At 35.1% G+C, this 15,843-nt stretch overlaps 1 protein-coding gene across 2 annotated transcripts in view; it reads left to right on the top strand.

Annotated features, from left to right (window-relative positions):
- EDIL3 (EGF like repeats and discoidin domains 3) overlaps positions 1 to 15,843 on the top strand; it is a 236,597-nt gene that overhangs the window by 123,044 nt on the left and 97,710 nt on the right. For both annotated transcript variants that reach the window (XM_054288407.1, XM_054288400.1), the window contains one exon: positions 13,113 to 13,226. In XM_054288407.1, the coding sequence (XP_054144382.1) occupies positions 13,113 to 13,226 (114 nt within the window). The remainder of the gene's footprint in view (positions 1 to 13,112; positions 13,227 to 15,843) is intronic.

Below are 15,843 nucleotides of genomic sequence, written 5' to 3'. Positions count from 1 at the left end.
CCATACCAGATTTTCATCCCGTGCCCCTCCTGACACGCATAAAATATGGTCCCTCCTTTGGAGAAAAATATCTGTTTGGGTTGTTCTAAACTTTAACACATTCCTTTTTATTCTGTGGGGGAGGGAGGGTTTAATATTCATCAAAATTAACTCTGTGAATAGCTTAAACAAATTATACTGCCAACAAAATACTAACTGGGACAGTAATAAACTCCACCGTACAGTAGCCAGTTTTATGTGTAAGTATATCCTTCTGCCTCTGAGCATTGTAGAGCTGAAATTCGAAAACTCTTCCCTGTGTTTGACCAGTAGCTTGGACAGGAAAGGAAGGAGGAAGCATGTATCATTATTAGTTTGTGAAACTTCCAGAATTTAACTCAAAATGTGAAAGAAAGTAGGTAATCTGAAAGACATCTGAGAGAGATCACCGGTAAATAATATTAAAAAAAACAGCCACTGAAGGCTATTGGAAGAAAAGTCAGTGAAATGTCCCCAGAATTGGGGCCGTGTCAGGGGGCTGATGGAAATGGCAGAACCAACAAGTGTGGGAGTCCCTGGTGGTTTTGTCCCATTCACAGAAGTCCAGGGAAACTTGTGTGGGGACTGCCTGGAAAAAGGAAATTCTCTAACGAGGTGAAAAATGACAGGTCTTTCAGCTGAAAGTGGAGGATGTTTTGCTGATGGATCCTCTTACAACAAACGTGTGATGAGATTGGACAAGAGTGACACCAGTTCTGGGGTAATTGGAAGGAGGTGTTTGTTTTCCTTGAAGTCTGAATAAATTTTGTGGTTAAAGCAGTAACTGAGCTGAGGCTTGCCCCCTCCTTGAAGATTTCATTTGATTCAGTAAGAGCCGGAGATTGCCTTAAAGTCCCATGTAGGAAGTATAATATCCCAACCAATTTTGTTTCAGTCTTCTTCGAATTTGCTTGTATAGCATTGTTTATTCTTTTTATCCATACACAATTCAAATAGCTTTTTTATCCTTGTTGAGTTACTGATCTTAACAATTTCCTCATACACAGCATTGAGATTCAAAGTCTAATTTTGCTGTATACTGAAAAAAAACCCTTTTCAATTTCCAACCTGCTGTCTTTCAGCATCTTTTAAATGTTTCATCCTTTGTCTATTACAATACTGGGAGAAAAGCAGATTTTGAATGCCTTGTGTACACCACTTGTTATTTTGCAGACATTTGTTATGTGCCCTCTTACTTCTCCTGTGCAGCCAGTTAAAATTGTTGCCTTTTCTGTGCAGTGTGTTGGTTTTTCTTGCACTTTTAAATTGTCTCTCAATGGCCTTCTCAAAACCTTCTTTGTTCAGCAGTGAATTTTACAGCAGCAGTGACTTATAGTAAGGAGAAAGCTGTAAGGTTTATTTGTCAGAAGTTCCTGACATTTTGTATTCTTTATGCAGCATTTTGTTGTTATATTTTCTTCGGATTTTTATTTTAATTTTCTTTTGATTTTTCTTTCTGATTTTCTTCTGTTTCAACCAGAACTGGGTATGGGGCTGAGGCTTTTCTTAAGCAGGCCTTGGTAATTGCTGAGTTTCTTTCATAAGGTGCCATGGGGGGGGGGGGGGGGGGGGGGGGGAATAGATCTTCCTGATTGCTTTGGGGTTTTATGGCAATATTAAAGAGAGGGGTTGGGCTCCTTCCAGCCCAGGCACTGACTGAATTACATAATGAATGGTGCTTTTAAGAAAATGTGTGTTTCTATGGTGTAGAAGTCACTTAGGCTGTCAATAGCCATTGTAAACTTTTTTTGTAGGCAGGTAAATCTGTCTTCCCCTAATTAGTGTCTTTCTTAAGGAGTAGTTTGTTTTGGTTTTTGGTTTGGGTTTTTGTTTTTGTTTTGTTTTTTTGGTTTTTTTTGTTTTTTTTATGGTGGAAAGAAATTAATGTTCCAAAAATGCAGGAATTGCTGTTTGATTGCAAAGAGATTAAATTTGTTCATGTTCTGCATTAAAAATATAGCATATGGAGATGTTTTACACATACAAGTTTCTCTTTATATTTGAATTAAAAATAAAAACTACTGAATGAAAGGAGTCCACTCTAAATTTGAGAATAGTTATCCCATTGCAATGTCTGCATCACACATTCCCATTTTTCTAACAGAAATATTGTAATAAACTATCTGAGGTTGCACTGAGTCCCAGAGAAGAGTTGGTGAATCACAGTAGATGTGTATGGTTAGAGGAGAAGCACATTATAATTTTGGCTGGACAAAACATCTATTTTCCTTTTTTTTCCCCCACTTTTTGTGCCCATTTAGGGAGACACAGCAACCCACATTACAGCCACTATGATGGTTTAGGGTCAACACACACGCCTGAAGCTTTAAAAGAACTGTGTTCAGTCTTTGTTGCACCAGCAACTTTCTCACAGATACACCAGCACGCTCCTGTGAGGAAGATAAAGAAATAAATGAAATTTTGAAATTAAATCTGATTGTTTAATGAGAGAGCGCTTATCAATTAGAATTTTGTCACACAGGGATGTGGTCTGGGAGCAGTTGTTAGGAAAAAAAAAAGAAAAAAACAAGACAAATTTTGTAGTTCAGATATTTTTCTTGGTTTTGTTGTTTTGGTCCTGTAAAAGCTACTGTGCTCAGCCATCTGTATGTGTAGGTGTGTCAGGGATTCAGAATTAAAATATTGTATTTGTGTTTAGAATTCGTGCTGGCACATGGCTTTGCAGCTCCCTGTTAGTATAAAAAATATTGGTACTGCTCATTGAACTAGCTGAAAATTTTATGAGTGGCTTTATTGTTTGGAAATTGAACAATTTACATTGAAATTTTTTTCTGAAAAATGAAAGAAGGAAAACAAATTCAGTTATGAGGGCTTGCTTTATACTACAGATCCAGTGAGAAGTTTGAAGTCAAAGAACTTAGAAGGAAGATCCAGGAGAATATTCAATAGTCTAGCTACTCTTTTGAAATTATAAGCAGTATTTTTTCATGTGGATACACTTTTGAGAAAAAGCATTGCACAGACAGAGAGAAGGATATTGCATCAGACTCATTGCTTGTGCAAGAAAAATTTCAAAAATCAGTATTTGTGCTTGAAGCTTAGTATAATGATAAAATGGTGTAATGGAAGAAACCAGTCTGCATCACAAATTAATCCCTTTGTATTCATAAAATATCTCAAGCAAAACCTACGGTGCTGTCACATTTTCATATGAATACCTAGGATTTTGATGTAGTTTGCATTTATTCTGCACTTACTCTTAAGTGACATACAATTATTTCTGTAGATCACCTGGCTAAGACTTGTAGTTTGAGTCAGGAGGGTATTTTTAAAGAAAATCTCTTTATCATCTCTACTTATCATGTTTTGCTGTGTGTGACAGCAGGCTGAGAGCACAAGACCTGGATCCCTGTGAGATTAAAATAATCTAAAAGAAAATAGCCCAGCAGTCTGAAATTCCTGGGATTTGACATACTGGGAATTTACTTAAACCATTCTGGTAGGCAAATGGAAATTCACTCTGCCCAGACATTCTAGAATTTGTACAGAGAAAACATGCCTGAGACCTATGTGGGCATGTGCAGATGTGTTCTCAGCTCTGAAACTGCACACAAAATTCTGTAAGGCCAAGCTTCTTACAAAAGCAGGCATACTTTGCTTTTCTCAAAGTACACTGAAAACTATTAATAAATCCTGTTTATCTTCCTTTTCTTATCATGTGCTAAGCGTCTGATGTCATGAGACACATGTGGCTTTCTGTCAGTCGTGCTTTGGCTTGAGATTTGTTTGGTCCTCTGGTGGGATTGTCTGAATCTGCCAAAAAGCAATGACGCCCACCCCCACCGAAAATTCATCCCCATTGTGTTTGAATCAGCTCATCGGGATTGTCTGGAATTGCTCAAACTAACTGCATTCAGGGATTTTCAGTGGGATCAAGACACAGAATGGCCAGTGCTGGGTACTAGGGAGGTGAGGAAATGGGAACATGCAGAGGGACACGAATGGCATTAATTGTGGCTGCCCCTGGATCCCTGGAAGTGTCCAAGGCCGGGCTGGGCAGGGCTTGGAGCAACCTGGAATAGTGGAAGGTGGTTGGAATTATGTATCTTTAAGGCCCCTTCCAACCCAAACCATTCTGGGATTTTCTAAAAAGTATTTTTTTTAAAGAAACCACCAGCTCTACCTTTGCAATGAATTCAATTCAGGAGTTACATTCAGGAATTGCCCTGTTACAACAAAACATTAACAGTGAATTGATGTTCTCTGGTCCAGATGTGTAGGCACTGCACCATAAAAGACTATTTAAAATGTTACTTACCTCCAAATAATAGGTATCCTTTGTAATCTTGTCAGATCTCATTTTGCCCTCCCCACAAGTCAGTCAGGTGGCATCTGGCTCTGAAAATGTATTTATTGTTTGTGATCCTTTCATGTACCTAGCAGAGCTGTTTATGCACACAGTCGTTACCCTCATGCAGTTTTTGCAGTTTACATAAAAGCAACATTCTTTTCCATACCAGCAGTTGTCACTGTTGAAGAGAAATTAATCTGCTCCCTTCTCACCCTCTCCAATTTCTTTGTCACTACATATTTAAGGGAGCTTCAGAATAATTCTGCAGAAGACATACACCAAAACTAGGAAGAGAGTGCAAGGCGAGGAGAGCCTTTGCCCTAATGTAAAATTAGGAGTTTAAAATGCTAATTTCTGACTTCTTTATGTCAATGCTCATAAGAGCATTGAACCTTCCCCTTTCTCACCAAAAGCAGAGATTTTTACAGGAATTGTGGCACCCATACCATTAGGTTATGATGCAGATTTTATGCACACACTGGAAGAGAATATTTTTTCTTTCTGAACCAGGCAGTCTTTGCTGGTGTGGTGGAGCTGCTGCATCTTCTGTGGGGAGGGAGATGGGGTCTTGGGGTTTTCCTTTTCACCTGCGCAGAGGAGGCAAGGAAATCACCCCAGCCCAAAAGGCAGAATTGGTGATGAGGGTTTCTCTTCTTGCTGACATTCACCAACCTGCAGTTGTAAATTAAATACAAGATCCATTAACAGTAAAACATACATGTATTTCTGATCAGCTAGGGGTCCGAATTTGAAAACTATCAGCAAAGAGTTGAAGTTACCCCCTATGTAGCACATATATGTGCACTTATGCAAGTGCCTCAAACAAATATTTTTGACTGTTTAAATAGATTTATACACATTGGCCATAAATGAGTACACTTCACCATGTGTATATCAAATAAAGACACGTGAAAAAAAACCCACAATTATCCAGTTTTGTCATTTTAGAACATCCATCTTTGTATCTTCCAGGACTTCTTTGTCTAGTGATATTTTTAAAAACCTGTGCCATAGCCACGCTCACTTAAAAACAATGCAACCCTACCCTCACTCTATTCTGAAATGCATAAACAGCTGCATTTTGAAGGGATACAATTTTTCTGGGATGTATGAAGGAAAATAATGCTAACTTACTGATTTAGGGTCAAACTCATTGTGAAAATAATTGGACTTATTGCCACGTGACCACCTACACTCCTCTAGCAAATCATCCAGTTGCTCCAATGCTCCATAATTTAACTTATTCCAGAAGCCGAGATTTTTGGAGCATTGCTTGTAATGAAAAATGATTCACCAGTTGAATCCCTTTTTAATAAGATTTTTTTTTCTCTTTTCCTCAACTACAGTTTAAATGATTTGTCAAATGCTTGTTATATAAATAGCCAATTATTTTAATAAGGTTCATTGGAAACGCCAGGAATAGTTGCCCTGAAGATGTACTTCTACAGTGTAAAATTAAATGGTAAGTTACTTAATGGGACGAAGGTTTTCATGCCAGTATTCATTAAAAGTAATTAAAAATGAAAAATCTGCTTCAATACATATTAAAACTTTTAAAGTACCAACTCCTTTAAAACTAATAAGGAACATCCTGGCTAGGCTATTGCAAAATTCCATTAGATTAAAATTACCTCAGATGAAAAGCCATTAAATAGGCATTTAAACAGGTAAATAGAAGATCAGGAAATACTGACTAGTCCAGTGTTGGAAGTATGACTCCACAGAGAACATTGTAATAACTTTTCAGTGGCTATAAGGAAAAGATAAGTATTTTGCATAGTAGAGAGTAGGTACCTATGCAGAGTATAATTTCACTGCATGGTCTATTTTATGAGAGTCCTCAAAATTGAAACAGGAATGAAAAAGTATGTAAAAATACAAAAAAAAAATCTTGTTAACAGCACGAAATATATCACTACTGTGGCAACAATTCTTATAGAGCCCTGTCTTATTTTAAACCCTTTGAAGTAGACAATTTAAAGTAGAAATGTATTCTAGAATACACTTATTTGTGTCTTTTCCTGTATTATTTTTTAAATTATTGTTTTTCCAGTAGTTTTACATGTAATCCTAGCATTCTGAAACCTGTGATTATAGTCACATTATTGTATGGAAAGGAAGTAACTTCAAAACTTTAAATTTAATTTTGAATTTTAAGTGAGGGTGGCATAGGTAAGTGCCACAATGGAATGCAAAGAACAATAGGAAAATTCTGTAGACAATAAATTGATTTTAAACTGGACCTCTAAATACATGCGTCTATTAATTTCACTGCTACTATAACACAATATCTGTAACTATAATACTGAACAGAAGTGTAAATTGCAGGTGGAAAAGATGAAAAATTAAATGGTGGAGAGAGAAATTAGTCATCATAAAAAATGCTGGTTTGTCTAAATTAAGGATTTTACTTCCCATATGCAATTTAAGAAGGTATTAATTAAAATAAAGATAGTCTTTTTATTTTCTCAGAGCCTGGATTTTTACAAATCAAAATGAAGAGGATCTAACTATATATTCCAATTTTCCTGAAACTACTTGACCTAGATATATTTTAGAACCAATAGGAAGGGAAACAACACTGAATTGTTACCAGGTGGCATGAAATATCTTCTTTTATTTTTTAAGAAGTCTAGTTACAGAAGTATGTTTAAAAACATGTGCCCAAGAAGAGATAAAATTGCTTTGAAAAAAGGATGTAGAATGGTTGGAGAAGCAGTTTCTGAAGGAATTCCAGGCAGGAGCTCCAGGATAATATAATGTAAAATATTTGTAGTGAATGTTTCAGGAAGAATCCTGACAGATAACCCTGTGGTGGATTATCCCAGCTTTCAATATTTTTAAAGAAAACCCAAAAATACTTCCCAAAACAGTTGTGTTTCAAAATAAAACTGTTACATAGCCGACAATGTGCTCAAGTATCTTTACTTTTGGAAGCTGTTGTGACATAGTGTGGACAAAGAGATAATATGGAATAATTACAGGAATAATTACAGGAATAATTACAGAATAATTACATTTTCCTCCTCCTGTAAAAATACAGGAGGAGGAAAACTTTATATGGAGTTATGAGATCAGGGGCACTACAATGTTTAACCTCTAAGGGTGGAAGAGCAAGAGGTCTGTACTTTTTTGTCTCCAGTGTAAAGCAGTTTTCCTCTCTTTTTGAAGATCACAAAAGAGGGATATCTGAATAGTGAATCCCTTCAGCACGGCACATAGCACTTGAAGTTTCCTGCAGGTTCTCTTGGCACAGCGTCTTCAGAGCCTTCTGTGGTCAGGAAACTGGCTTTGAAAAAGCAAAGGAAACCTCTGAATTCTAACAGATGCCTGTCCTGTGTGGAGTGTTAATACATCCAATTCAGATATTTAATATATAATATATACTAAATTCCTGTATTTCGCAGGAATATGCCACATTATTTGTAAAAGTTTCACACCAGTGTTGAGCCACACCCGTGCTAGTGCTTGTTTTTGCATAATCCTGATTAAGTCAAGGATCAGTTGTAGCTGAAGCTACAGTTTATCTGTTTATGTAAATTACAAACAAACATTCATTTGGAACATGTTAGAGACCTTCTTAAACCTCTAATTAAGATTATTAAGATAAATTATTATTGTGACAATTATTTATACATTCCATATCTTTAGCCAAGAATTGAAGGTCATCCACCTGTGCTTTTTCTGATGCATTTTCATTCTGTTTAGACACATTTATTTACTTATTTATTTATTAGCTTTCTAGGGAAAAAAACCCAAAACAGCAAGTTAATCTAATTTAGGAGACCTTTACAGTTTAGGCTTGTTTTTATAAATGGTATGAATATGAGGAAGAATGTTTTGATTTGGGTTTTTTTTTTTTTTTGTTAACATTTTAACAAAAATGTTCTACTCTTAAAGAAGATGTGTATTTCTATATGTGAATTGCTGCAATCCTTCAAATTTTATCATATCACTGAGTAGCTCACTGTTAAGATAATTTTATTAAATTTCAGTTTCTTATGAGACAGATTATTTGCCAAATAAAACCAGTATAATTTCATTCTTTTCAATGGAGTTCTGCCATTCAGTATTTCTTAAAAATATTTGGTGCTTGAGCAATAAAATATTTGGTGCAAATAAAAAATAAGAGTGTATAAGCTGAGTTTCATGATATTAGGAAATTAATAATAAAAAGTTTGAATATCTGAAAGATCAAGCTTGAATGATAACAAGGTACTGCAAAATTCTGCAAGCAAGATAATACATTTTGTGTGAACTTAGTGATGTGGTTTTGACCTGTGTAATTTAATCATTCAGGATCAATATATAATAAAGAAAAGACACCTAGAATGCATTTTTAAAATCTATAAAGAACCATCAAGCAACTACAAGAAAAGCTTTACTTAAACCCCAAAGAAATATAATTAAAGATATTAAAACTTTAAGATAATTATTCCATATTATCTTTTTGTCCACATTATGTCATACCAGCTTCCAAAAGTAAAGATATTTGAGCACATTGTCAGCTATGTAACAGTTTTATTTTGAAGTACAAATGTGTAGGGAAATATTTTGGGTTTTCTTTGAAAAAATTGAAACCTGGGGCACAGGAGGGAGTGTGAAGTTACTCACATTGGGAGTTGCTCTTTACCCAATGTATGGCTGTGGGTCTTCACAGAAGCCAATTATGAAACAGATATAGCTAGATCATTTTTTTGTTCCTAAATTGTACTAAATGGTATCCTAAATTGACTTTGTTATGGGAAAGAAAAATATTTGCAGCATTTATAAAGGATAAATGGATTTTGTTGGATCAATTCTCCTAATAAAGGCCATGTTGGCTTCCAGTGAAGACTCTTGAACAAAAATGCTGTTTCTGCGGTTGGCCAACCACTTAATCATGACAGAAGACTGATTTTAAAACATGACTTAAGGTTGAGATGAGCAGCCTGAGTGTGATCCAGAAGCCAAAATGAGAACAAAACCAAAATATAAGGAAGGAATGTTCTGGTCAGCAGGAGAGAGCTTCAGGAAGCCTGCATGGCAAAAGGCAGTCCTGGACCAGAAACAAGGGCTCAGGTGGCAGGAACCAGGAATTTGGGCTGTGAAAAGAACAAACAGGCAGGGGACAGGAACAAGACACTGGTGTGAACTCACAGGCAAAGCACAAGGTGTGTTGGCCAAAAAAGATGCAGATAAATTGAGCTTATTGGTCCCTCCTTCAGAAAAAAAAAGTCAGGTTTGTACCAAGTAGCTTGCTGAAGGATTCAAAGGGCTTTATGTAAGAGTTAAATTTTTAATTATGACAGCTGCATAATTTAAATGCCCATTTCCTGGGGGGTGATTTTTCAGGAAAATATGTGTGACTGTATTTAACAGGCAAAACCCAAAATGAGGGCTAGGTATTTTTAATAATATTGCATTTGCAAGTAGTAGTTTTATTAATGTTTTATTAAATACTTAGAGGATTAAATAAGTCTATGTATATATATAAAATCCATCAAAGGAAGAAAAAAACCACAGAAATCTGCCCCTTGATGGTTTTCCAAGTCACTATGTGACATAGCCAAGCTCTCTACTACTTTCCTAGTTTTGTTCTGGGGTGCAACACAACTGTGCTTCAAACAGAAGTCTGCTTAATAGCTTTGTGATTATGGATTGATATTAGGAGATAGGAAATTTAAATTTAATCATCTACGGCATAAAAAGAAACCTTAGCATAGGCTTTACTTCCTAATCAACTCTCTCAGCCCTTCAAGCTATTTCTTTCAAGGAACAATCTGTTTTCAGAAAACTTCAGTTTTCCTGTTCCTGCATCATCCTGAATTTCAGAATCCCTCTTCAGCAGAGAAATCATGAGAGGTTGGGCACTTGGGTTTTTTGAGGCTGGGGGTTTCGGAGTGGTTTTGTTTGGGTTTTTTGCCTCATTTTGTTTGGGTTGGGGATGTTTTTGTTCTCCTTTGCTTTCTTTAGTTTGTTGGGTATTGCAGTTCCTCTTGGTTTTCTTTCATTTCCTTTATTGTTGCTTGTTTGTTTGTTGTTTTTTATCTAACTGAACACTATCTAGAGATCCAGACCTTCCCTCTGTCTTTTGATGAGTCCTTTTCACTCAGTGTTTATCAGTCCCACCACCTCCCTCTGTGAGGAACTCAGATTTCTCTGGCAGCACCCAGGTCTCTGCATTTTATTTAGTGCAAAGCAAAAGGATCTGCCTTGAGGCTAAGACCTAACCTTACCCGAAAAACTATGAGCATCCTGTAGTGATTTTTACGGTGCATTATTAATTTACTTAAAAAGAAAACCTTTATCCTTCTTATGTAGGTAGATTATGTGGCTGGTGAAGAATTAGAATCTGATAACAGAAAGAGAGTTTTCTGCATGAGTCTTTATTGTCTGTAGGAGCAACTTCTCAAGAAACTCTGGTATTTTGAAATTTCTGATGCAATTTACTTCTTGTCATAGTGACATAACAAAGTTTGTGTTTTCCAGAGGGAAGGAACACACCAGCTGGTGTAAAGTGTGTTATCAGAATTGGCACATCTGGGAATTTGAACATAAACTCACCACAATTCATAGGAACCACCCTTACTTAAATATTCTTCATCTGCATATTCAGTGAAATGAAATAATAGTGGGAAAATATGTAATTCTGTAGAAGTTATTATTCAACACGTGTTAAAGAATGTTTTTTTTATTCTTTAACAGGGTTTAGTTGATTTTCTTTTCAACTGAGCATGTCAGACATGATGCAATGACCAGCCTTACCTCATTCTTTCATCAAATATGACACATTTGTTTGAACTGATGGGACTCAAGTTTCTGAAATTAGTGGAAAAAATCATTGCAGAGGCCAAGTAACAAAGATAATAATTAACGACTTCCATCTTTCTGCTCTGATCCTTGCTAATTGCTCCATGAGGATGGAATATGAGGATTGCTTTAAAAGGATGTGGTGCTCCAAGCTCAGTTTATATTTCTCCATCACCACACAGACAATATGGAATATTCTGGAAAGCTATGCATTTTATCCTCCTATTTCAAGAAGAATGGTAAAATAGGAAAAAAAAAATCTTGAGAAGATACTGTCTTTACACAGAAAAGCTTTTAAGAGGATAAATTACCACCTGCATAGTGGGAGATAGTTCATATGTTCACTTAATGTTTTTTAGTTCACAGTGACCTTGGTTTTTTTTACCCCACAAATGTGTTAGCCTGTATTAAAATGATAAATAACCTGATAAAAGTGTAAGGTTAATGGGCTTTGCTTAAAAAGGCAAATAGGGAGCTGAAGAACCTTGTTAAATTTTATAAATACATATAAAGAATTTAATTTAGAACTGAGCAGGTCTGCTCTTTGGTCATTTCCCTTGGCAAGTATTATTTCTTGAACTCTAAGCTGTTACTCCTCTTGCTCAACTTTAATAGAAAAAATTCAGCTAGCTCTAAAGTTTTATTATTGCCAGTATGTAATATCTTTAAAAGCGAGAAATAGAAAAACATGAGGGGTTAAAAAGAGGCCCAGGGATCCATTGCCACCATTAATTTTAGCATAAAAATCCAAAAACCTTCGTATTTCACTGAAAACCTGTCTCTGCATTTCTCTTCACAGCAATGGGAAGATTATCCTATTCACTGTATAAAACACTGATTTTTTGAATACAGATTCCTGGAAAATTAAAAAAATAAAAAATCAAGTTGAAAGTACAGAAGTCACATACTCAAACTACCAAATCTCAAGAAACTTTGTTGACAGAACTGAATTCTGCTTCTCCTGAGCAAAGCTGTGTTGCATAAGATCTAGACATTTTTGAAGCATTTTCTTTAGTTAGTAGATGCCAGCAAAAGCAAAAAAAAAAACCAAAAAAAACCAAAAAAAACCCCCCAAAAAATCCAAAAATCTCCAACCAAAGAAACAAAGGCATTTTGGGGGCAGAAGCAGATTCAATACAACAGCAAGGAGCATGACTTCAATTCCCAGTGATTTCCCCTATTATCTACCATGTTTTCTACCATATTTACTACATCCTGTATCCTTTTTAAAATATTTAACTTCAAAGGTGCAGTCCTTTTAAAATGGCGTATAAAAAACTATACAGCATTTCCAGTCACTGCAGAATAAATATAAATGTGGAGACTGAGAACTTTAATTATGATGCATCAATATAATCCCCATGCCTATATAATGTTGACTGAAAAATTCTATGTCACACTTGAGAAAAGGAATCTGGTATTACACTTAAGGTTGCTACATTGAAAAACACAGGGGAGTTTTATTGTTGCAGAGTTTGACTAAGTGCACTAAAAAAGAGGAACTCAAGTGAGATTACCCACCTTTTCTGTCTTTTGAATTTAATGCAATTTGCTGGCTTCTTGATGGAGTTATTACCTTCAATTTGCCCACTAACTCATTCACAGAAAGGGAGTTTTTTTAGATGGTTAAACAGCCTTGTCAATTAGATGTTTAATGAATTTGAGATGAACTGAGACGCATCCTTAACTGGCATCTGTTGATAAAGAAGTAACTACTTTCCTTGAAGTGGCAGGAATCTCTACTGAGTGCTCCATTAGAACTACTACAATTTGGGGTTTTTTCGGTTTTTTTCAGGCCAAACTTTTGGCCCTGATATCATCTGGAAGTTACAGTGGAAATCATTGAGCAAGACTTTGAATTATATTGCACTACAGGACAGAATAAAACTTCTCATTTTTTCTTCTTTTTTTAAAATTCTTTTTAAACATGTGCATATTGCTTTTACCATTTCTCTCCTAATCATGGCATCCTTTTGTGTGATTCCTGCAGATGTGAATGAATGTGAAGCTGAACCCTGCAGGAATGGTGGAATCTGCACAGATCTTGTGGCCAACTATTCCTGTGAATGTCCAGGTGAATTTATGGGAAGGAACTGCCAACAGAGTAAGTACAGCATGGTTTAAAATCATTATATTTTTATAATATAATATAATATAATATAATATAATATAATATAATATAATACAATATAATATATAAGATTCTATTTTTACGGGGAAAATAAAACCAAAACACTTTAATTTACTGTGAAAATACTTCTTTACAGAAGTATTTTATATATATATATATATATATATATATATATATATATATATATAAAAAGAAACCTCAAAATAGCCAACTTATTCCCTTCAAAACTAAGGGAATTTCAGAGACCCAATCGGTCACACATTCAAGTAAAGCATCTGAAATGATGGAAACATTTGTAAAATGTATAATACGTATCTATTGTTAAACAACAAGTAAAATAGTGTAATCTAGAAAAAAGCCCAAAAAATACTATTCAGGCTGAGGTTTCATCTCATCAAAAATCCTGCCCTCAGCAATGTTATTGGCAGAAATCAACAAGTGTAGGAAAGGGGCAAAAATATCTGTTATTTGCTCTGATATGTCTCTAGCCCCTGATATCTGAACCACTGCTTTGTGGGGAAGTCATTAATAGAATGAACAATCATTAATGGATTTGTCCTGGGAAAAACTTCACATGATTTTTTCAATAGCATTGACTATTGATGCACCATAAAGGTCTGATTCCTAAAGTTCTTCATGTCTGATAGACTAGGTAATCCTGAAGACCAAAAATGACAAAAATAGAATAAACTACTTTGGCACAAATTGCAATGTACCTTAATATTTAGGTATTAGAGGTTGTTGGGTTTTAAATGAGAGCCTGGGTGTTTTAGTCAAACAAAATATGTTAAAATTATGGTGTTGTGGGTAAAGCTAATATAGTTCCAATGTATCTTGCCATAAAAAGAAATAGGAAAGTATTTGACAGTTGGCTTTAGTTGGGTTTGGGTTTTACATTCAGAATACCTGAAATACTGGGCTAATCCACATTGAAGAAAAGGAGCTTCTAGTGCAAGGAAAATCCTACTTCATGTAGCAAAAAAAAAAGAAAAAAAGGTGTTACAAGTTGAATCATAAATAAATGAAAACATAACAAAAGCTGAAAAATATCAAATATCATAACAAAAGCTGAAAACATAGCAGAGCTGAAAAATATTACTCTTTTTCCTGCATTTACATTGTGGATGTATGGGGGAGAATGACAATGGGAAACAGGATGGACCAATAACAACAAATGTTTATTTGAAAGTGGCTTCACTGAATTCCCAGATTTATACACAGCAGAAAAAATATTTGAGGCACGCAACATAATGTGTATGTAGTTCTAGAGAGGAATAAAAGATGAAGATTTGCTTTGAGAAAGCCACAGGTCTCTGTGGCTGCCTGAAAGAATTTATTAAAAAAAAAAACAACCAAAGCTATTAAAGTGTTTTTCAGAACTTGCTGGTGAAGCAATTTATGCATTTCCTTATTAGGTAAAATTGAATTGCCATTTGGAATTCTACCAGGAATCTCACCCATCTCTTCAGAGTTTATCCCTTCTCTATTTTGGCTGCATCATGAGCACTGCTCAGATAATAGATCACATCAACCCAATCTCCTGTTTTGCTGGGAATGGGGTAGTCAGAGCTATTACTTAAGTGATCATTGCATTTCCTGAACCATCATCTGTTATTTTATATTCCTTTTTTTTTCAGATAGATGTATATGTAGCAATATACAAAAATAACTTTGTGTGTGAAGTTGCATATCTCATATATTAAACTGAATTAAGTTTTATGTGTGTGTATCTATAAGCACAAACACACATTTGTGGTTTTGAGAGCATATAAGAGAAAGTATATATGTACAAAAAAATTGAAGCTTTCCAGTTTATTGAAATAGTGAAAGAACTCTGCTGCTCTGTTGCAAAATATGTTATCCACACTCTGTCTTTCTGGGTCTTATTTTGAAGAATTTCTACTGATGTAAATATAAATATATATGTGTATATATATAGTAATGTAAACATAAATATAAATAGTTTACCATCTCTATAACTTGCAGTATACCATTTTCTATAGCTGGGCTTGAAAATACTTTCTTTTTTCCCCATTAAAAGTTTGGTTATGTCATCACACTTAATTACGTAATTACAAGTAGTTATTACACATTCTAATTACACCATCAAAGTTTTGCACATATTTACAGTAATCATATAATTAAATACTGTTATGCTAATTACGTAAATTACTGACTGCTGTCTCAGAATTACCTCACAACGCTCAAAGATTCCTGAGTCACATCACAGAATATGTAAAATATCCTTGATGTAGAATTTAAAAAAACCTGCAAAATTGCATCATACAAGCTGTTTTACAGGATGCATTTATAATAATTTATCTAGTTTTTTATAGCCCAAATATCACTGCTGTGCAACAAGGATTTGTCATGTTGCTCATCAGCCTCCTGTACTTTGTGCCAGGCTCTTTTTCCTACACCTCCACCTAGGTTTTCCCTCTTATTTAATTCCACCATTTGATTTCACCAGAATTAATTCCTCTTAGCCAACCCCCTAAATAACTCCCTTCCATTTTATCTCATGTGTGGCACTTTTCAGTTGTGAGACAACTGTTGTGCTGCACCCAAATCCTGGGATCCTTGTGTGACA

This window comes from Melozone crissalis, unplaced genomic scaffold (genome assembly GCF_028551555.1).
Source record: "Melozone crissalis strain CALT ecotype California unplaced genomic scaffold, PUWL_Pcris_2 ptg000005l_1, whole genome shotgun sequence".
NCBI classification, from domain to species: Eukaryota; Metazoa; Chordata; class Aves; order Passeriformes; family Passerellidae; genus Melozone; species Melozone crissalis.
The sequence above is the reverse complement of the archived record's forward strand: the minus strand, read 5'-3'. Positions and strand labels throughout refer to the sequence as shown.